This window comes from Panicum hallii, chromosome 5, assembly GCF_002211085.1.
Source record: "Panicum hallii strain FIL2 chromosome 5, PHallii_v3.1, whole genome shotgun sequence".
Taxonomy (NCBI): Eukaryota; Viridiplantae; Streptophyta; class Magnoliopsida; order Poales; family Poaceae; genus Panicum; species Panicum hallii.
Genome location: NC_038046.1, coordinates 11538565 through 11555692, shown reverse-complemented (window position 1 = coordinate 11555692; position 17128 = coordinate 11538565). Strand labels below are relative to the sequence as shown.

At 48.6% G+C, this 17128-nt stretch overlaps 4 protein-coding genes across 6 annotated transcripts; 3 read left to right on the top strand and 1 right to left on the bottom strand.

The window, feature by feature from the left end:
- Nucleotides 1-359: 359 nt before the first annotated feature.
- LOC112893251 lies at nucleotides 360-7411 on the top strand. 2 transcript variants are annotated; one of them, XM_025960470.1, is made up of 17 exons: nucleotides 360-748; nucleotides 883-1045; nucleotides 1173-1257; nucleotides 1719-1821; nucleotides 1959-2043; nucleotides 2530-2613; nucleotides 2717-2817; nucleotides 3093-3201; nucleotides 3398-3834; nucleotides 4326-4407; nucleotides 4571-4747; nucleotides 4818-4871; nucleotides 5463-5555; nucleotides 5640-5705; nucleotides 5816-5862; nucleotides 5981-6664; nucleotides 6797-7154. In XM_025960470.1, exons 2-17 carry the CDS (start codon nucleotides 920-922, stop codon nucleotides 7152-7154), a joined length of 2691 nt encoding a protein of 896 aa, XP_025816255.1. In that variant the 5' UTR covers nucleotides 360-748; nucleotides 883-919. The 2 variants fall into 2 exon arrangements, with proteins under 2 accessions (XP_025816255.1, XP_025816254.1); XM_025960469.1 differs by having other exon boundaries at nucleotides 369-748; nucleotides 2714-2817; nucleotides 6797-7411.
- Nucleotides 7412-7548: 137 nt separating this feature from the next.
- On the top strand, nucleotides 7549-10761 carry LOC112893252 (chaperone protein dnaJ 10-like). Of its 2 annotated transcripts, XM_025960473.1 has the most exons (9): nucleotides 7549-7898; nucleotides 8005-8064; nucleotides 8416-8498; nucleotides 8697-8859; nucleotides 8963-9092; nucleotides 9283-9441; nucleotides 9523-9695; nucleotides 9834-9914; nucleotides 10383-10761. In XM_025960473.1, the coding sequence occupies exons 1-9, from the start codon at nucleotides 7812-7814 to the stop codon at nucleotides 10461-10463; spliced, it is 1017 nt and encodes a 338-aa protein (XP_025816258.1). In that variant the 5' UTR covers nucleotides 7549-7811; the 3' UTR covers nucleotides 10464-10761. The 2 variants fall into 2 exon arrangements, with proteins under 2 accessions (XP_025816258.1, XP_025816257.1); XM_025960472.1 differs by having other exon boundaries at nucleotides 9283-9695.
- Nucleotides 10762-10968: 207 nt separating this feature from the next.
- LOC112893253 (dehydrin Rab25-like) lies at nucleotides 10969-11991 on the top strand. The gene has a single exon (XM_025960474.1). It carries the CDS (start codon nucleotides 11079-11081, stop codon nucleotides 11727-11729), a length of 651 nt encoding a protein of 216 aa, XP_025816259.1. The 5' UTR covers nucleotides 10969-11078; the 3' UTR covers nucleotides 11730-11991.
- A 2938-nt stretch (nucleotides 11992-14929) lies between these two features.
- LOC112891803 (myb-related protein Hv33-like) lies at nucleotides 14930-16748 on the bottom strand. Its single transcript, XM_025958765.1, has 2 exons — nucleotides 16019-16748; nucleotides 14930-15904 (listed from the first exon to the last, which is right to left on the bottom strand). The coding sequence occupies exons 1-2, from the start codon at nucleotides 16297-16299 to the stop codon at nucleotides 15289-15291; spliced, it is 897 nt and encodes a 298-aa protein (XP_025814550.1). The 5' UTR covers nucleotides 16300-16748; the 3' UTR covers nucleotides 14930-15288.
- Between the last annotated feature and the right edge of the window lie 380 nt (nucleotides 16749-17128).

The window sequence follows — 17128 nt, the reverse complement described above, 5'->3', positions numbered from 1 at the left end:
TCATTCTCTTCCTCTTATTAGTAGCTTATTCAGTTCTTAATGGTTATGGTCCACCTTGGTTGCAAGGTTTCGTTTTGTTTTCTAGCTTTACAGTGACAGACCAAAAATTACGGTTTAGGTTGTCAAAAAAATATTTTATCCCTTTGATTTTTGAATACCCATGTTCAAAATCCTGGGCCCGCCCCTGCTCTGATCGGTGATGCTATGTACTTCACCGGCCCCTCTCTCCTATCGCTTGCCAGCAGGCCAGCAGAGGCGGCCGGGGCCCACCTAGTAGCAGCGTCCCAGGCAGCCTGGGCAGCCCCATCCTCCTCGCTCCCTCTCCTGTGCGGGCCAGAGCAGGCGGAGCGCGCGCAGCACGGAGACGAACAAGCTGGGGGCGGCGGCGCGGGCAAGGTAGCGGCGGCGGCGGCTTGCCCCGTGCGGAACTGCGGATCCGAGCGGCAGCCCCGGACGGGACGGGACCCTGGGCCTTTTCCTTTTCTTTGCTGGGCTGGGAAAGCTGGGCCTTTACAAAGAAATCGGCCATCCAAGAGGAACTGCGCGATTTTCGCATCCCACGCCCGTGCACTCGACGGCAGGCGCAGGCGCTCCAGCAGTTCCTGTCCTGGGCTCGCGGCGCGACGGGTCAAACCCTAGGCAGCCGGCTGCCAGCGCCGAGCCGCCGAGGGAATCGGGGCGGCATCGCGCGGCCAGGGCACCAGCCGGCCACCGCAAGCTCGACCAGGGCGCAGGACGGCAGGACCAGGTAGGCTTTGCTCCCTTCCTCAGCTCGCTCAGTTGTTCTGTGCTGGTTTGGTCTTTGGGCGCGTAAATAGGTTTCGTGTTACAATCCTATTTACATCTGAACCAGCAAACATAAGTCAGCTGTTGTTTTTGCAGAGTTCAAGCTTAATTTCATTGCTAGATATGCTTGGGCATGAGCGCCATGGCTCCGCAGTACCAAGCCGTGACACTGATTGCTTCTCCGTCTTACCCGAATGCCATTGCTTGGTCAAGTGACAATTTGGTGGCTGTCGCATCTGGTCACATTGTCACTATTCTGGTAAGTGCAATCCCATCACTGTAAGATGTATCACGTTCAGATCGTCAATGTTCAGGTGTCATGGTAGTTCATGTATGGAGTCTGGATTGCCTGACCTTGCACTCATCATGATTCTGTTTGCTCTAAGAACCCAGCTGCGCTTGATGGGCCTCGTGGACTGGTTGGACTTCGTTGCAGTGATCCTTTTCCTATAGGAGTGGTTAACAGAGAAGGTAAATTTGACCTTTGCTTTAGTGATGTGATCTCCCGTAGGCTGTATTGAACTTGCAGATTTGTGTTAATTATTTGGGACATTGAAGACTCAATTTTCAACTATACCATATTCAGAAATTTGTTTCTTTGACGTCATTTTTGCAGTGCGAATGTAGGGTGCCGTTAAAAACTAAATGGGACTTTGCGAACTGTAATGAGTGAACTGTCTTGCTAGTTGGACCATTCAGTTTTACTAGTCATATTCTACTCTGTTAAATTAAAACTACTATGGCTAGTGCATGTTCCATCACAACCAACCTAACCACCTCCTAAACAAAGGCCATGCCATTTTGCCTTCTATAGGTCAGTACGAAGCTTTCCATTACTGCCTTTTCATGAAAGCATGAAAAAATATGTCCAATGTGGCCATGTAGGTGAATTTTTGTTTGATCTTAAATTCTCAATTACCAATATTTTGCAGATCTCTTTGAGCCATGTTTAGTGCCCACTTGCTTAGCTCGTGATGCCGAACCATGTACCCGGTCAATTTCATGGTCTCCGCAAGGATTTGCACCTAATTCTGGGTATGTATATCTTTGACAATCAATTTTAAAAATGGTATTCAATTATACACGATCTTCTCTAGATGTAATTTTTGTGCACAAGTTCATCTGCTCATCCTACTGCACTTAACATATCTGTATATGGATGGCAAATCTAGATGTTTGCTGGCTGTTTGCACTGTGGATGGTCATGTGAAGCTGTACCGGTCCCCGATTTGGGAAGTTTGTGATGAATGGGTTCAGGTAAGCATTTTCTGTGCTATGTGAACAATGTTGAATTTATGAATGTTTTATATATGAGAATCTAGGAAGTTTGTCTGGATTACCAACTGAATTTCTGCGCTGCACTGATTTTTCTTGTGCTGGGTCTGGCTTAGCGCCATTGTTTCAACAGTCCATGCAGAATGCATATGAGGAATCAAACATTTCTTGAATTATAGTGGGGATCAGCTCACCATTAACTGCATTACCTAGTTTCCAGCAAAAATTCATTCCGTCTTTCTTACTATTGTTCCACCTTCTAATCAGAATAAAACTTGCAATTAGCAGTTTTGGTTCAGCCTTGACTCTTTTGTTCACAGACTAGCTTTTGTATGGTCTTAATAGCCTGTTGCAAATTTGTTCTGGCCAGGCTAAGTTTTTGTCTTTCATTGCATGTATTCATTAGGAGTGATCACTTGTTCTAGGTCTCTGTTATTGGTGCTTATAAACCTTTCACTTGGTCCATAGGTTGCAGATATATCACAATTGCTGTTTAGCTACTACAAAACTATAAACTTTGGAGAGGATAATGGTTCTCATTTGACTTCTCTGGTATAATACCTTCCACTCTAGCACTGAGAGCTCTATTTCTTTGATTGTGGCATGATATTTCTTTCTGAATGTGTGGTTAAAAATATTCTTACGTGATCAGAAGAATACAAATACCGAAGAGACAGAGGTTTTAGGTTCTACATGTGAATTGCAAGATCCTCTTTTTCGCAGGGGTCCTGGACAGAGAAAAAGAAAACCACCAAGGTGAATGATGCCTTTCTGCTTCCACATCATAATTTTGCAAATAGAGAAACAGTCACCATATTTAAATAACAAGATGATCTAAAGAAGCATCCTTTAGCTATTATTTGGGCTGTGAAATGCTGATTTGCATGCATTCTCTACCCCATTCATCTTTGGATGTCACAGGTCTTCTTGAAATTTATTTTGTTGCAAGAAATCAACATTCTTGGCAATCTTTCTCGCATTGATATACTGTAGCTGAATTTGTTTCGAATAACTTTTTATTGAATGTGTAGAGTTGATGGTTATATTTATGATGGCAACAAAGATGATTTAGATGCTTCAAATGATGCAGACTTCTCATTGAAATCATGCTCTAAGTCAAAGAAGAAGTCTTCGAAAAAGGTACAAATTTAGTCATCCACATTTAGGCTGAAGTTTCAGTTTATTCTTTCAATTTGTAAAAGGAGAACCATGTTGTTTCTTGACAAAGGAAGAATATATTATTATGCTAAGTGAAGGTATTTCGTAGGATATTGCACATGGCTGTTTTCTATGTGAATTTATTGTTTCTTTAACACTGCTGTATTTGTGATTCCAGACTGCAAAACACAGACATGAACCTGTTTCTGTAAATGGACAAGGCAGCACAGAAAATGCCAAAGCATCATTGTCCACCAATGGAGAAAACAAATCTCTTCCTCTTATCACGGCGAAGCAGTATGCTTGCCGTGATGCATGTTTGTCTTCCCTCGTTGTTGCATGGTCTCCACTTGTGTCATCAAATGATAAAAGTTCTTCTTTATTGAGGCATTGGTGCATTCTTGCTGTGGGCTCCAAGTCTGGAAACGTGTCTTTTTGGAAACTATATAAGCCAGAATACTACACAATAGATGCTGGCGTGGTTAATAGTGATCCAATGCTCATTGGGGTTTTGCAAGCTCATAAATCATGGGTCAGTGCCATAACCTGGGAAGTTTCCTCTGAAGGCTCTTCAAAATCCTCGCTGCTTTTAGCAACTGGATGCTCAGGCGGAAGGTGAGCATGTAAATGCTTATTATTTGAAAATGGTTGTGTGCTTTGTTTGGCCATATCATGTATTGGTTGTTTGCATGGGCCTTTTGTGAGCTCTTCACGAGTCATGACATGGCAAAAGGGATATATATGATAATCATATTTTGAAAACATACTTTTAGCTGCTATGTGCTTTGGAATCGGTCAAGTGTCTGCATAAGCAGGAGGACCTGTATAGGCATGTGATGTGCCTAATGTTTCATGTTTGTGTCTTGATAAATGAAGAAAAAAAGAATCCCTCATCTCCATTTTTTTACTAATTTCAGTAATCAATGTTAAAGATGATGCACATCATTCTCTGCACCAGATATCTGGGTGGCGGTGAAAATGGTTTTCCCCATGCCTTAAAGATTCTTGTTTTTCATTTCTGTCCGATTTACTAAATTTGGTATTCTGATGGTTCGTTTTCTGTAAAAGTTTCATACCTCATGTGAATATTTTATTTCTTTTCTCAGTGTGAAGATATGGTTGGCGAATATTGAAGGTTTAAATAGATGTACAATTGCAGAAGAAGTGCCCTTTGCATTAGTTGCTGAGGTACACAATAAGCATCAACCTAGTACTGTTCATATTTGACACAAATGATTTATGCCATATTTTTTTCTTGAGTGCACAACATCAATTTGATGTAGCATGCTTATTGTGCTATGAAGTTATCTTCTCTAACTAAAATTTCCACTCCAAATGTTCCTTTTGTCAGGTCACCACTGATTTGTCAGCTCCAGTATCATCAATTTCATTAGCTGTACCTGCCCGGTCTCAGTACGAGGTTAATTTGGCAATTGGACGAGTATCTGGGTCACTGGAAACATGGATATGGAATACATGTAGCTGCAAAATTGAGAATACTAATGCATGCCATGCACATGATCAAGTGGTAAAACTTCACATTAATTGAATATCTTTTCTCTTTAACAAAAGAAAAAAAATGTCTAACATTGCCATAGGTGACAGGTTTATCATGGGGTATGGATGGCTATTGTTTATACAGCTGCAGCCAGGTCCGTTAACTCTTTTGTTGCACTATTTGATTGCTATCTCTTTGGATGTGAGGTCAATTGAAACTATTGAATTGTTGAAAGTTTGAGGGTTCAAGTAGAGCAGCAACCGGAGATGTGGGATCCGTGTTGAAAATTACTTGAGCTGAAGTATGAGTTGACTACTTGAGTCAGCTATGGCTGAACTTGGTTTCTTGTATACTCCCATTCTTTTTTTCTTGTCGATCTATTATTTTGAACATTATCGTTGTCTACGGTAGACATCGTTCACTATGAATGTACCTAATTGCATGAGGAAATAAAAAATAAAAGCATAGATGACAAATTAACTAGCATAATTTTGATACTAAAAACCTTGTTTCACTGCTAAAAGTTTATGAGCCTGTTTTCGACTATGGTACTATCTGAAGGAGTGATTTCAGTTTTTACAAATATAACCTATTATAACTTGAAAAGATGAAGCGGTCTTGATTGTTGATTATATAGTAACTCTGCTGAGTATACTATATTTTGCACTCTGTTAGTGTTTCAAAACTTTCTTTTTCTTGAGCATTGTATCATTTGCAGATTCTTAATATTTTTCTTCTTTTTCAGGATAATTCTGCACGCTGTTGGATCTATCACGGAAACCACATTGAAGAAATTCCCGTGCATACGAATTTTCCAGAGTCAAAAGAATCAACAGATGTAAAAATAGATAATTAACTGTTCTCCTCTTCCTTGATGTCCAAGTGCTTTTTCCTTATAATTGGCTCCTGAATATGCATGCAGCTATCAGAAGTCTCTAATCGATGCTTTGGTCTTACACTAGCACCTGGAGGACAAATGATTGCTGTGGTATGTTTTAGGCTTTTATATCTGGCACCTTTTTTGCTCAAGTGAACAGTTGTTGTAGGTTAAAATTGTATGCATAAGCTGTAAGAATTGATGAACTTTGTCTTTTTCAGGTCCGTGGTTTGGATCTGAACCTTTTGGACCAGATGTATCAAGCCAGGTGATACACAGTTCATTATGAAATGTACTGGGATCCTTATATCAAATTTTTTTTTTGCTTTGATATAACATCCAGAAATGTATTCACATGGTCATAATTTTGTTGATCAAAACAATAGGACACAAAAGGCGGTGGTTGAGTTCATTTGGATTGGTGGTCAATTTGTTGGTATTCCACTAGACAGGAGAATTGATGTTTGCAATACACAGTCTACAATCTTTTCCTCGAGTAACTTTTTGTGGTGGGGATCCAACATTTTGTGGTCATTGAAGAAATATGAAAATGTTGAAAAGGGACTTGCCTTATGGGATGTTGTAGCTGCGCTACAAGGGTTCAAGAAATATGCACCCACCTTTCTGGAGACTTTGATGGATATGTGGATCTCAGCTTTATTTTCAGGTGATCCACAGTGTGTTTCTATCAATGCTCCATCATTTTCAAGGCATGACATGCTGCCCAGTGTCAGTTTGCGGAAGCTACACTTACTGAACATAATTTGTAGAAAAGTAATGCTCAGCAATCATGCGCAGCTTGGTCCTGATGCTGAAAATGGTAATGACTCGACAACTGAGTTCTGGAACACTCTTTTGATAAGGAGTGAAAGAGAACTACGCGAGAGACTGGTGGGTTTCACCTTTGCTGCAGTCCTGAAAAGGACAGCATATTCGTTCAATGATACCTCTACTGAAAACAGCTGGTTTCCTGTCGGAGTTGCCCAAATGGATTCTTGGGTAACCATGAATGATGAAGTGCACGACCAGCTCAAGTATCTCAGATCTAGGATCAAAGATCTAGGAAACAGGTATGTTTTACCAACTCAATTGATCATCTCTCAACAAATTTCGTATTGAAAATGTCAACAGACTTGCTAGTTTGCCCACTCCACCGAAATGCGATCACGAAATAGTTTTACAGAACTGATTTCCTCCTGCAGGATCAACTCTGCATGTGGATACTCCGTTGAAGAAACCTGCCCCTATTGCTCTGCGCCGGTCCACTTCGAGTCGGCCGATGTAGCCATCTGCAGAGACAAGCACACGTTGACACGGTGCAGGGCGTCCATGATCTTGTGCTCCGTCCTGCAGCCGGTGTGGCACTGCGTGTGCTGCGGAGGCATGGTCGACAAGCTGCTGCCGCAGTCATTCTTCGCCATGCAGGCGTCCCCTTTGGACGCCAACCAAGACGAAGGATCGCTCGACCTCTCAGGACCCGCCGTCCCTCTTTGCCCCTTCTGCGGCATTCTGCTGCAGAGGTCGACGCCGGTGTTCCTGCTGTCCACCTCGCCGGTGTAGAGTTCAGCGATCAGCTGGCAGCCTCTGTAACCTTAGTACATTATGGCTTAGTAAGTACTAGTTTGTCCCTAGTTTGAGGCTGCTTGTGTTAGCGATGAAAATGTAACCCTTTGCCGAAATAAGCCCGCCATTCGTGGCACCTGGCACGAATCTTGGTGCTTGGCTTGGTCCGTCATGTAACTTTTTGTGACCGCTGGTGTAACTCTAAATAAGAGGAGAGCGGTGTGCCGCTAAGCATGGCCATGAGCAATTATTGACAAACAATTGTGATTCCTTAACGCTGAATCATGTACGCCGCCACCGGCCCTCCGGCTAGCCTGGCTTCGCTGGAGTCTGGAAGCCTTTTGGCAGTTGCTACTGCAGTTTTGTTCCGGCGGCTGGCGCCAGGACCGGACAAGGGAGCCAGGCGCGGAGTGGGCCCGGCGCAGGAGCCTTTTCTCCCATGTTGACCGCACCATCGCATCAACTGACGCCCACCATCTCCGGACTCCCGGCCAGGTGCGCGCCTCGGCCTCTCCGACTCTTCCTTTCTTCTCTCTCTCGCCTCCGGCGACGGCCAGGAACCCCGATCTCGGAGTCCTCCCCGTCGCGGCGTTGTTCGTTGGCGGTTCGGTCGCCGTTTGATCCGAGGAAGAAGGGAGGGAGCCGGGAGCCGAAATGGTGAAGGACAGTGCGTACTACGACATCCTGGAGGTCAGCACCGACGCTTCCGTGGCCCAGATCAAGAAGGCCTATTACCTCAAGGTGCGCGGGTATTCCCCTTTCCTGATTGCCGGTGGTGGTCGTTTTCACGCAGCATGTTCCTGTTTCCTGATTTTTGAATCTGTTGGCGATGTTTGGGGTTTTGAAGGCCAAGCTGGTGCACCCAGACAAGAATCCCGGCAATCCTGACGCGGCACGCAAGTTTCAGGTACATATGCGCTTTCTGCTCTACGACTTCCTGCGGATATTGTTAGTCGCATTCTGAGTGCAGCAGAGGGATATGAGTGAGTGACTGTAACAATGATTATACTACTAGGAGATACCACGGTGGACTAAAAAACCACGAGATGGCCACCGTGCAATTGTGTTTTGTTTCTGGCCGTATGCCATTTAACTGTAGAATTCCCATGGTTGTTGTAGTAATACAAAGGTTAAACGTGTATTTGAGTACAAGAATATTACGTTTCTTATCTCTGCATTGCAAAACTTGATTCAGTTATCTTGTAAACTGTAACTTTGCTACAATTACTGACTTCAATTGTTCGGTTACCTTAACTAGGAACTAGGTGAAGCCTATCAGGTCCTAAGTGATCCGGTGAAAAAGGAGTCTTACGATAAGTATGGAAAGGAAGGTCTTCCCCAGTAAGTCCTGAATTTATCATCTAATTTTTATCTCATCTTCAAACACTAGTTGCTGAAACACAGGATCAGAAAGAAAAAAACTTTTTTCTAGAAGTGGATTACCACGAACTTTATTTGGATGTTGCATTTACCTTATAGGAGTTACCATATCATTCATATTTGATTGTGTCACTAAATTTTTTGTAATGATTTTTTCAGAGATAACATGATTGATCCAACTGCTGTCTTTGGGATGCTTTTTGGGAGCGACCATTTTGAAGATTATGTTGGTCAACTTGCACTAGCATCTGTTGCTTCAGTAGAGATTGAGGAAGAATCAACAACACCTGAGGCAAGGACAAGGGTTCAAGAGAAGATAAAGGTATGTTGGTCCTGCTGTAATTATGGGTGTTTTTCACACCTTCTCCTCAGGCTCAGGAATTGATGCTCTAAGCGTAGACCTTCATAATCTCACTGATTTGCAGGACGTGCAAACCGAAAGAGAGCAAAAACTTACTCAGATTCTAAAGGAGCGGCTGCAGCCATATGTTGATGGGAACCAAGAAGAGTTTGGTGATTGGGCAAATGCAGAAGCTCAGCGTTTGTCTCAAGCTGGTAAGTTCAAAGATCCTCAGTTTTCAATTTTCATCTCCACATAGGCACTTTCATTCAACTTTGTTGCTATATGCATGCTTCGATAATGCTTCTAGGGCTATAAATTGTGCAATTGTATTTTGGGATCCAGAAGGGTTCATTTGCATCCTTAGGTTTGAACATTATAAAGATTTCACTGATGTCTTTTCAGCTTTTGGTGAGGCTATGCTTCACACTATTGGCTACATTTATGTTCGACAAGCAGCAAGAGAACTTGGAAAAAGCAAACTGTATATGGGTGTACCATTCATAGCTGAGTGGGTAAGGGATAAGGGCCACCATGTAAAATCGCAGGTTAATGCTGCTGCAGGTAAATCCGAGGATATTGAGTTACCCCCTTTTTGGTTAAAGATGAGCCGATTCTTCAGTGACTGCTATACTCCTACTATAGGTGCAATTGCTCTGATACAGCTACAAGAAGGGATGAAAAAGATTGAGGAGGGCGACAACAAGGAAGAGCAGCTTATCAAGAGTATTGAAGAGAAAAAAGATGCAATGCTCAATTCTTTGTGGAAAATCAATGTGGTTGACATTGAGTCAACGCTTTCACATGTCTGCCAAGCAGTAAGCACTGTATTCAGCCATTCCTTTGTTTACTTTATCATGCATGTATATTTCTAACTCCTTTATAATATGAACATTAGAGTAGAAAAATGAACAATATTTGCCATTCCACATTTAGTGATTTCCCCCTTTCTCCAGGTTTTGAAAGAAAATAACATTCCCAGAGATGTACTGAAGTTGAGAGCAAGAGGATTGAAAAAGCTGGGATCAATCTTTCAAGTAAGTTTTCTTTTAGCGTTTGAGTTTTCCAGATAGTTTGGCAGGTCAGAGAAGAATCGATGAAAGCCTAAGGAATGAAAGCTTAGAATGGCATAAATCTTTCATCTCTTACGTGCATACCATTTTATTACCTTCTCTATAGCTCATAAGGACTGAAGTTGGCTGCATCATTTTGTTTGAGTAAGTCGCACTATAAACGCCAAACGTCGAATCTGGTTTTAATTTAGTGTCAGTACTAAAGATCAAATACTATGGTACACAAGTCCCTTTTTCACTGGAGTTATGTATGGCTCTACTTTCAGGGTTATTTACAAAATCTGTTGAAATTGTGCATGTTTTATTCAGTTCGTAGGTACTCATTCATCTCTTGGCTTGAGTCCTACTGCCATCATGAGTAATTGCATGTCACTCCCGTTTAACCAGGTAGCAGAATTTTAACCAGTAATTTGGAATCCATTGTAAACCCAGGGCGCGAAGTCACACTACCGGCGCGAAAACAGCCTGCGGGTCGAAGAAGGCACGACAGAGGAGGCGGCGCCGTCGCAGTGAGGACGGCTGCGGATAACTCTGCCACCGCTCCCCGAGACAGCAACAGCCCCCAACGCCGACCATCGGAACCTGACATTGTTCTCTGTCTGAAGATTGGTATGCTGTACGAATGCAAGGCATCTCTCCATGCAGCACTCACTTATCCTGCGACGGTCGATATCGATGTGAATAATTCTCTGGAATCAATTCAGTGTTTTGTCCCGTACTGGTTTGCATGACCACCGACCTTTGGATGTTGAGTCTTATTCAGAGTCGGACCAAGAGCAATGCAGTAACGTGAGCAGCTCAACTTTTTGTATCGCTACCTCGTACGGGGCGAATGCCGTTGTGCTGCACAATTCGATAACCTCGAGAAGCAAGCCAACGTGGCACGCCGGCGGACACGTGCCCTTGTCTCTTCAGGCGCCGCGTCCCACGTGGCTGCATGCGTGCGCGCGTGTCGTCCCGCACGTGCCGACCTGTCGCCCTGGTCCTCGTACATAAATACGGGGGCATTTGTTTCGTCTTCATTCCCATCCGGTTACAACCACAGAAACAACAGTCGCTGGCACGCTCGCTGAGTCGCTGTCCGTCGCAGAGAGAGAGGAAAAGCTCGTCGCAGGAGGGGAGGGGGCAATGGCGGAGTACCAGGGCGAGTACGGGCACCCGTACCCGCGCGTCGACCAGTACGGGAACCCCGTGCCGCCGGTGGACCAGTACGGCAACCCCGTCCCGAGAGAGCCGATCTCCGGCTCGGCCGGCGGCACGGCACCCGCCGGTGCTCCCCTGAGCGGCGCTAGCGACGCCGCGGGCGCCGGGTACGCGGCGGCGTACCCGGACGAAGGCGTCACCGCGCTCGGTGGTGGTGTTGCGCCCGGCGAACCGGCGCTCGCGTACGAGGGCATGGTCGGCGGCGCGGCCGCGGTGGGCATGGGAGGCCAGCTCCAGCCGGCCGTGGAGGAGGAGGAGATCACGTTCGGCAGCAGCCAGCTGCAGCCGGCCAGGGAGGAGCAGCACACGACGCTCGGCGAGAAGCTGACGCGCTCCGGCAGCTCCAGCTCCAGCTCGTCCTCGGAGGACGACGGGCAGGGCGGGCGGCGGAAGAAGAAGAGCCTCAAGGAGAAGATCAAGGAGAAGCTCCCGGGCACCCACAAGCACGAGGAGCGCACCAAGGCCGGGCAGCACGCGGCGGCGCCGGCGGCCACGGGGACGCATGCAGCGGGGGCGCACGAGAAGAAGGGCCTCATGGGCAAGATCAAGGAGAAGCTCCCGGGACACCACCACTGAGCGAGCACGCGCCTCGTCGGCTGGCTGGGTTTGGGAGCTAGCTGTGTATGTGTATCGATTCGAGTCCTCGTCCGTTCGGTTTGCCGCGTGCCCGTGTGTTATGCGTGCAGCGTGTGTTCTGTTCTGCCGCACTAGTTAGTACTGTAGCTGTGTACTGCTGCTTCGAAGGATTTGGGTACGTACGACTTCCGTTCAGGTCTGGCTCGAGGTATTTCGGGCCTGTGTCGTGTCTCTAGTTATCGATCGAGATGTTGGCTTGCTCTGTCAGACTGTCAGGTTAGTGTTTAAGACCTATGAACTGCCTGTGATTTTGCACCGAAGCCAGTGTAACCGGGCCGGGCGGGCTGGACAGGAAATCGGCACGGGAACGTGGCCGCTGAGCCGCCCCAAGGCTGCCTCGCCATCGGCCGTCCTCGGCCCACCTGATCTGCAGCACGTTGCGGCAGCCCATCCGAGCATCAGCGACAGCGACGCGCGCCTGCTTCGCTGGTGCGCAGCTTGTGCAAGCGATGCCTTGCCTTGCCGCAGGAGGGCCATGCGTTTGCCTCCATGTCGCGCCAACGCGCGCCGCCGTACGGCGGCAGAACAGCGCGCGCCAACCTGCCGCGGACTGCCGTGCTTCAATGGGCAACACTGTCCTTGCCTGCCTGCCCTGCGCGCGACTTTCATTCCTCCCCGTGCGTCCCGATCGACCAATCATCGCGGCCGCGAGCGGAGCCGCCGGCTCCTCCTCTAGTTCTCTCCCTCGCTCGCGCCTGGCGTGCGGTCGGTCTTCGTCGCCGCGGCGCCACCGTTCGCCCCCCCCGCCACTCTGCCCGGCACTGCTCGGCGCGGCGCGGCCGAACTGTGCCGCCCCAATCATTGATCCCCTCGTGTTCTCTCGCTCTCTCGCTCGCCATCATGCCCTGCCCGGTCTGGCTGGCCGGCCGGCCCCCTCGATTGATTGTTGCTGTTAATGACTCGGACAGTGCAAGCCAGATCAGCCGAGATGCTTTGCCTGCCCGCTTATCCACGGCGGCCTCTCAATGGTTTCCCAGCGAGAAGTTGGGCTTCCATGTTCAGTGCCACACGCCGTGCTGAGCAAATCGTCGTGCGCGGCGCGCTCTGCCTGCTCATGTTCGCGGGCTCGCGGTGCGCTCTGTCGCGTTGCGTCCCCAGCAGCGGCGGCGTCGGCGTGGGGACGCCGACGACTCTGCGCACTCCGTGACGCGCCGTAGTCACGCCGTGTCCCTGACGACCATCGTCCCCCGTTCGGATCCGGGGCGTGGAGTTCACCATCGACGGTGCCTCGCGACAGTTGCGCGCACCGCGTTCGGTGCTCCCGTTGCTACCTTACCTGCGGGCCGCACGCACGTTTTCGACGTCAAGGCGAGCGAGCATGGCTCCATCCGTCCGACAAGGCTCGACTGGCTCGCGTCGCGCCGCGCGGCGCTGTCACGGCCCCCCGGCCGCCGATCGCTGTGCCGGTTTTAAGTAGGACGTGACTCTCCGGCGGCTCGCCGTCCCGTCGTCCGTCGTCTTCTGGTTCGGTGGCGCGGGGAGGGAGGACGAGCGGGGCGGCGGCGGCCCCCGACGGGGTCAGCGGAGGCGGTTCACGTCTTTCTTTAATTGCACCCGTCCTCAGTGGTGAAGCTGGAGTAACTCCAAGGAGGATGCATTTGTCTCGTACGTGCATTCAGTTAAAGTTGTGCGGGTGCAGCGGCGGAGGTAGGAATCAAATTTAGAGGGCCGAGCCAAACTATATCGAATCAATAAATAATAAATCTATTCGTACCGGTCTCGGTAAAAACTACGCCAGATATATTTTTTCACATTGAACAACATCATGACGCGAGCTCAAACGACAAATACGAGAATCAGCTCTTCTAATAGAATGCGCTGCCGCGTGACAGTTCCAAACAAGTCCAATAATAATTGTGGTTGTAGAATATATTGTATAATAAAATACTTATTTATATTGTAATGTAATATGGATAATTATATTTCACCGATGTCAACAGATGGCCAAAAGATGAATAAACTGACAGTGCTTTTACAGTTTTAGCATAATGTGTAGCTTATCTATATAAAAGATAATTTGCATGTCTATTAGTAAATAGGATAGTAGAATATAATATTTATATTTATAAAAATCTACCAGTGCTCGGTTCTAATGATTAGAAGTCCTACTTATTAAAAAAAATCTAAATGATTTATTACTCATGGTTAGTCTAAATCAGTAATCTAAACTTATTAATCTGAATCATTAGGGGGCCATGGCCCCTGCCTCTACCACTCGGGTGCATATATAATGAAAATTCAGATTTAATCACTGTTTTTTATTTTTCTGTGGATGTATTCCTATTTAGCTTCGCCCCTGCCCGTCCTCTGTTTCTCTCCGAGGCTCCGGGCACGGCTGAATTGCGTGGATCGTTCCGTGTCAGTGTCAGTGTGGTGCGTGTACTACCAGGACCTTTCAGCAAAAGTGGCCTCTGGAACGGAGAATTAGATTAGACGCTAACGCCAGCATTAACAAAGGTTTGGAAGTTGTTATCTACAGAAGCATTATTGATATTTAGAAATAAAAATAAAGTTATTGCAATTGTGGGGCTCCAGTCGCTTGCAGGCCGGTATCGATATTTTTCGTTTACCAACAAGAGAATTTTTAAGGAAAAAAACGTAGTGCTAAATTTGTTTTCAAATATATGATGACTGAACAAGCTAATTAATCTAAAAACATAAGGAAGTAAGAAACTTCAGAGAGAGAAAAAAATCTCCTCCATCACTAAGCTAGTGATCGCAGGGAACTCCCGCTGCTAATCCCATGCCAGACATCGCATTCACGCCATCGACTAAAAATGTCGTATGTTTTCTTATAGCTACCAAAGTCTAGGAGGAGTGCAGAGTTGCACTATTCGGTGCCACGGCGGTGCTGCATGTCGTCGTGGTACCTTTAGCAAAAAGGTGACGTTCGGAGGGAAAATTAGATTACAAGCTAACAGCAGCATTAACGGCGCCACGAAAATGTTGTTCGGGAAAAAGGAGGCATCAGTACACACGTAAAATAAACAGTTGAAATTGACCAGCACGGCTGATTCCAGCGGCGTAGCTGTCCCTGTCCTCCTCACTGCTTTCGTAGGACACAAATCAAGGAAAACATGATGGCGACCTGCCCCAGGCAATTGGTGAGAACCTTCAGATTTCCTCTTCGTTCAGATGGGGAACGCAAACGCCAAAAAGATGCGGTGTCCTTTTTTCAGTGGTGGACAAAGAGTCACTGGACTGGGTACAGAAAGTAAGAAACTTGTTCTTACAAAACCTTAGTACTTGTATAGCAACTACACTGTGTTTACATTTGTACTATATTTGTAGTATATGCCTTTATTTTAGCCATACTGGAAACAGAAAAACAAAGAAACGTAAAAAAAGCATTGTTAAGGAGGAGCAAGGAAGGACGACTAGGGGCGGATTAACAAAGCACAGTCTCTAAGCTCCCGTTTGGTCTGTGTGAAATGCCTTTAGGAACAGTGTATATATATACGGTTGTAATTTATCTTGCTGGAATTCACAGGTTGAAACCTCAGAAGAACTCGAGGTTGAACTCGCCGACCACGGCGCCCCGGCCGATGTCGAAGTCGAAATGCGGCAGGCTCTGCTCCTGCTGCCCGTGACAGGGCAGCAGGAACTTGTGCTCCAGGGACTGCTCCTCGCTGGAGGCCCAGTGCAGCGGCGCCTCGCCGCCGTCGAGCGCGTTGCCTGCCTCCGGCGCGCAGTTCCAGTTGCTGCTGTTGCTGGAGCTCTCGCCGTAGCCCAGGTTCTCCGACACGTCCAGCACGCTGCTGTAGTCCACGAACCCGGCCGCGTCCTGCTTGCCGCCGCCCAGGTGGCCGTACAGTGCGGCGCCAGCCGCTTCGAAGCCGCCGCCGAAGCTGTCGGTCAGCGGGAACGGGTCGAACACCTGCTGCTGCTGCTGCTGCTGCTGCTTCGGCTCGAAGCCACCGCTGTCGGCGGCGGGCGGCGGCTTGTGTTCCTGCGACGCCGGCTGGTCCAATGCCGCCGCGGCGTTGGCGGAGATGGGCTTGTGGGTGGTGGGGTCGATGCCGCGCTGGCGCAGTTTCTTCTTAAGGCAGCTGTTCCAGAAGTTCTTGATCTCGTTGTCCGTCCGGCCCGGCAAGTGCGACGCGATCTGCGACCACCTGCACCCACCGAAACCAATTCATTTCATTGAGGATGGCGCGTTGCGGATAGATATAGCAGCGTCGCTGGATTTCACAACCGCATTGCAATCTGCAAGCGTCGCGGGTACCTACCTGTTGCCCAGGATCTCGTGCAGGCCGACGATGGCGTCCTCCTCCTGCTGCGAGAAGCTCCCCCGCTTCAGGTCCGGGCGCAGGTAGTTGATCCACCGCAGGCGGCAGCTCTTGCCGCACCGCTGGAGCCCCGCGAGCTTGGGCACGGAGCTCCAGCAGCCGACGCCGTAGCGGATGATGTGGTTGTAGAGCTTCTCGTCCTCCTCGGGCGACCAGAGGCCCTTGCGCAGCTTCAGCTGCACGCCGGCGGCGGCGGAGCCCGCGTGGGCGTGGCGTCCCATCCCCGCGTCCGCCTCCGCCAGACACGGGCGGCCGAGGGAACAAGGATAGCTGATGAGCAGCTACCTCGTCCGTCGGTTTGCGTGCGGGTGTCACTGCCTGTGCACCGATCTCTATCCGCCGAGAGCGGCCGCGGGGGTATATATGGGGAAGCGTGCCGAGAACTGCGCACGTACGGGGGGAGGGAGCAGGAAGGGGAGGGGAGGGAGGCGACGCAGCGATCAAGTGGGTTCGAAGCAAGCCGGCCGAGGAGAGAGAGAGCGAGGTGCTGCTTGCACAGCCGCAGTGGATTGGAGCTTAAGATACCTCCGGTCTGTGGGAGAAGGTGGGATTAAAAATGGCGCGGTGCGATCGGGGGAGAGGAGAGGGGAGAGACGCAGAGTCGGAGAGGATTAGAGGAAGCAAGTAGTGTAACAGCAGCAGAGTGCAGAGAGAGAGAGACAGAGGTTGCTGGCTGGCGTCGCGCGTCGCGGGCCACACCGACAGGGGACGGGAGAAGACGGAGGAAAAGGCCGGGTTGGTTGGAGATATGACCGAGATTTTTGCCGCCACGGCACACGGTTTTATGGTGACACGCCGTACCGCCACCATTAGACTCCCTCGTCAGGGCGCTACGAAGAAAAACGCAGCACCTGTACTGCTCACCAGCTGCTCTGCTAGTAACTAACCCACCCGGCCGCCACGTCTCCCCTGCCGCGCTCACGATGCCCGCGCCGGCTGAGGTCATGCTCGCGAGCTTGATCGTACCGGCAGGGTGTTCCTGCCGACTGTCGCGTCCCATCCTGAAGTCCTGATCGCTCGGCGTCGGAGTGGTCGTCTGGCCCGGCCGGG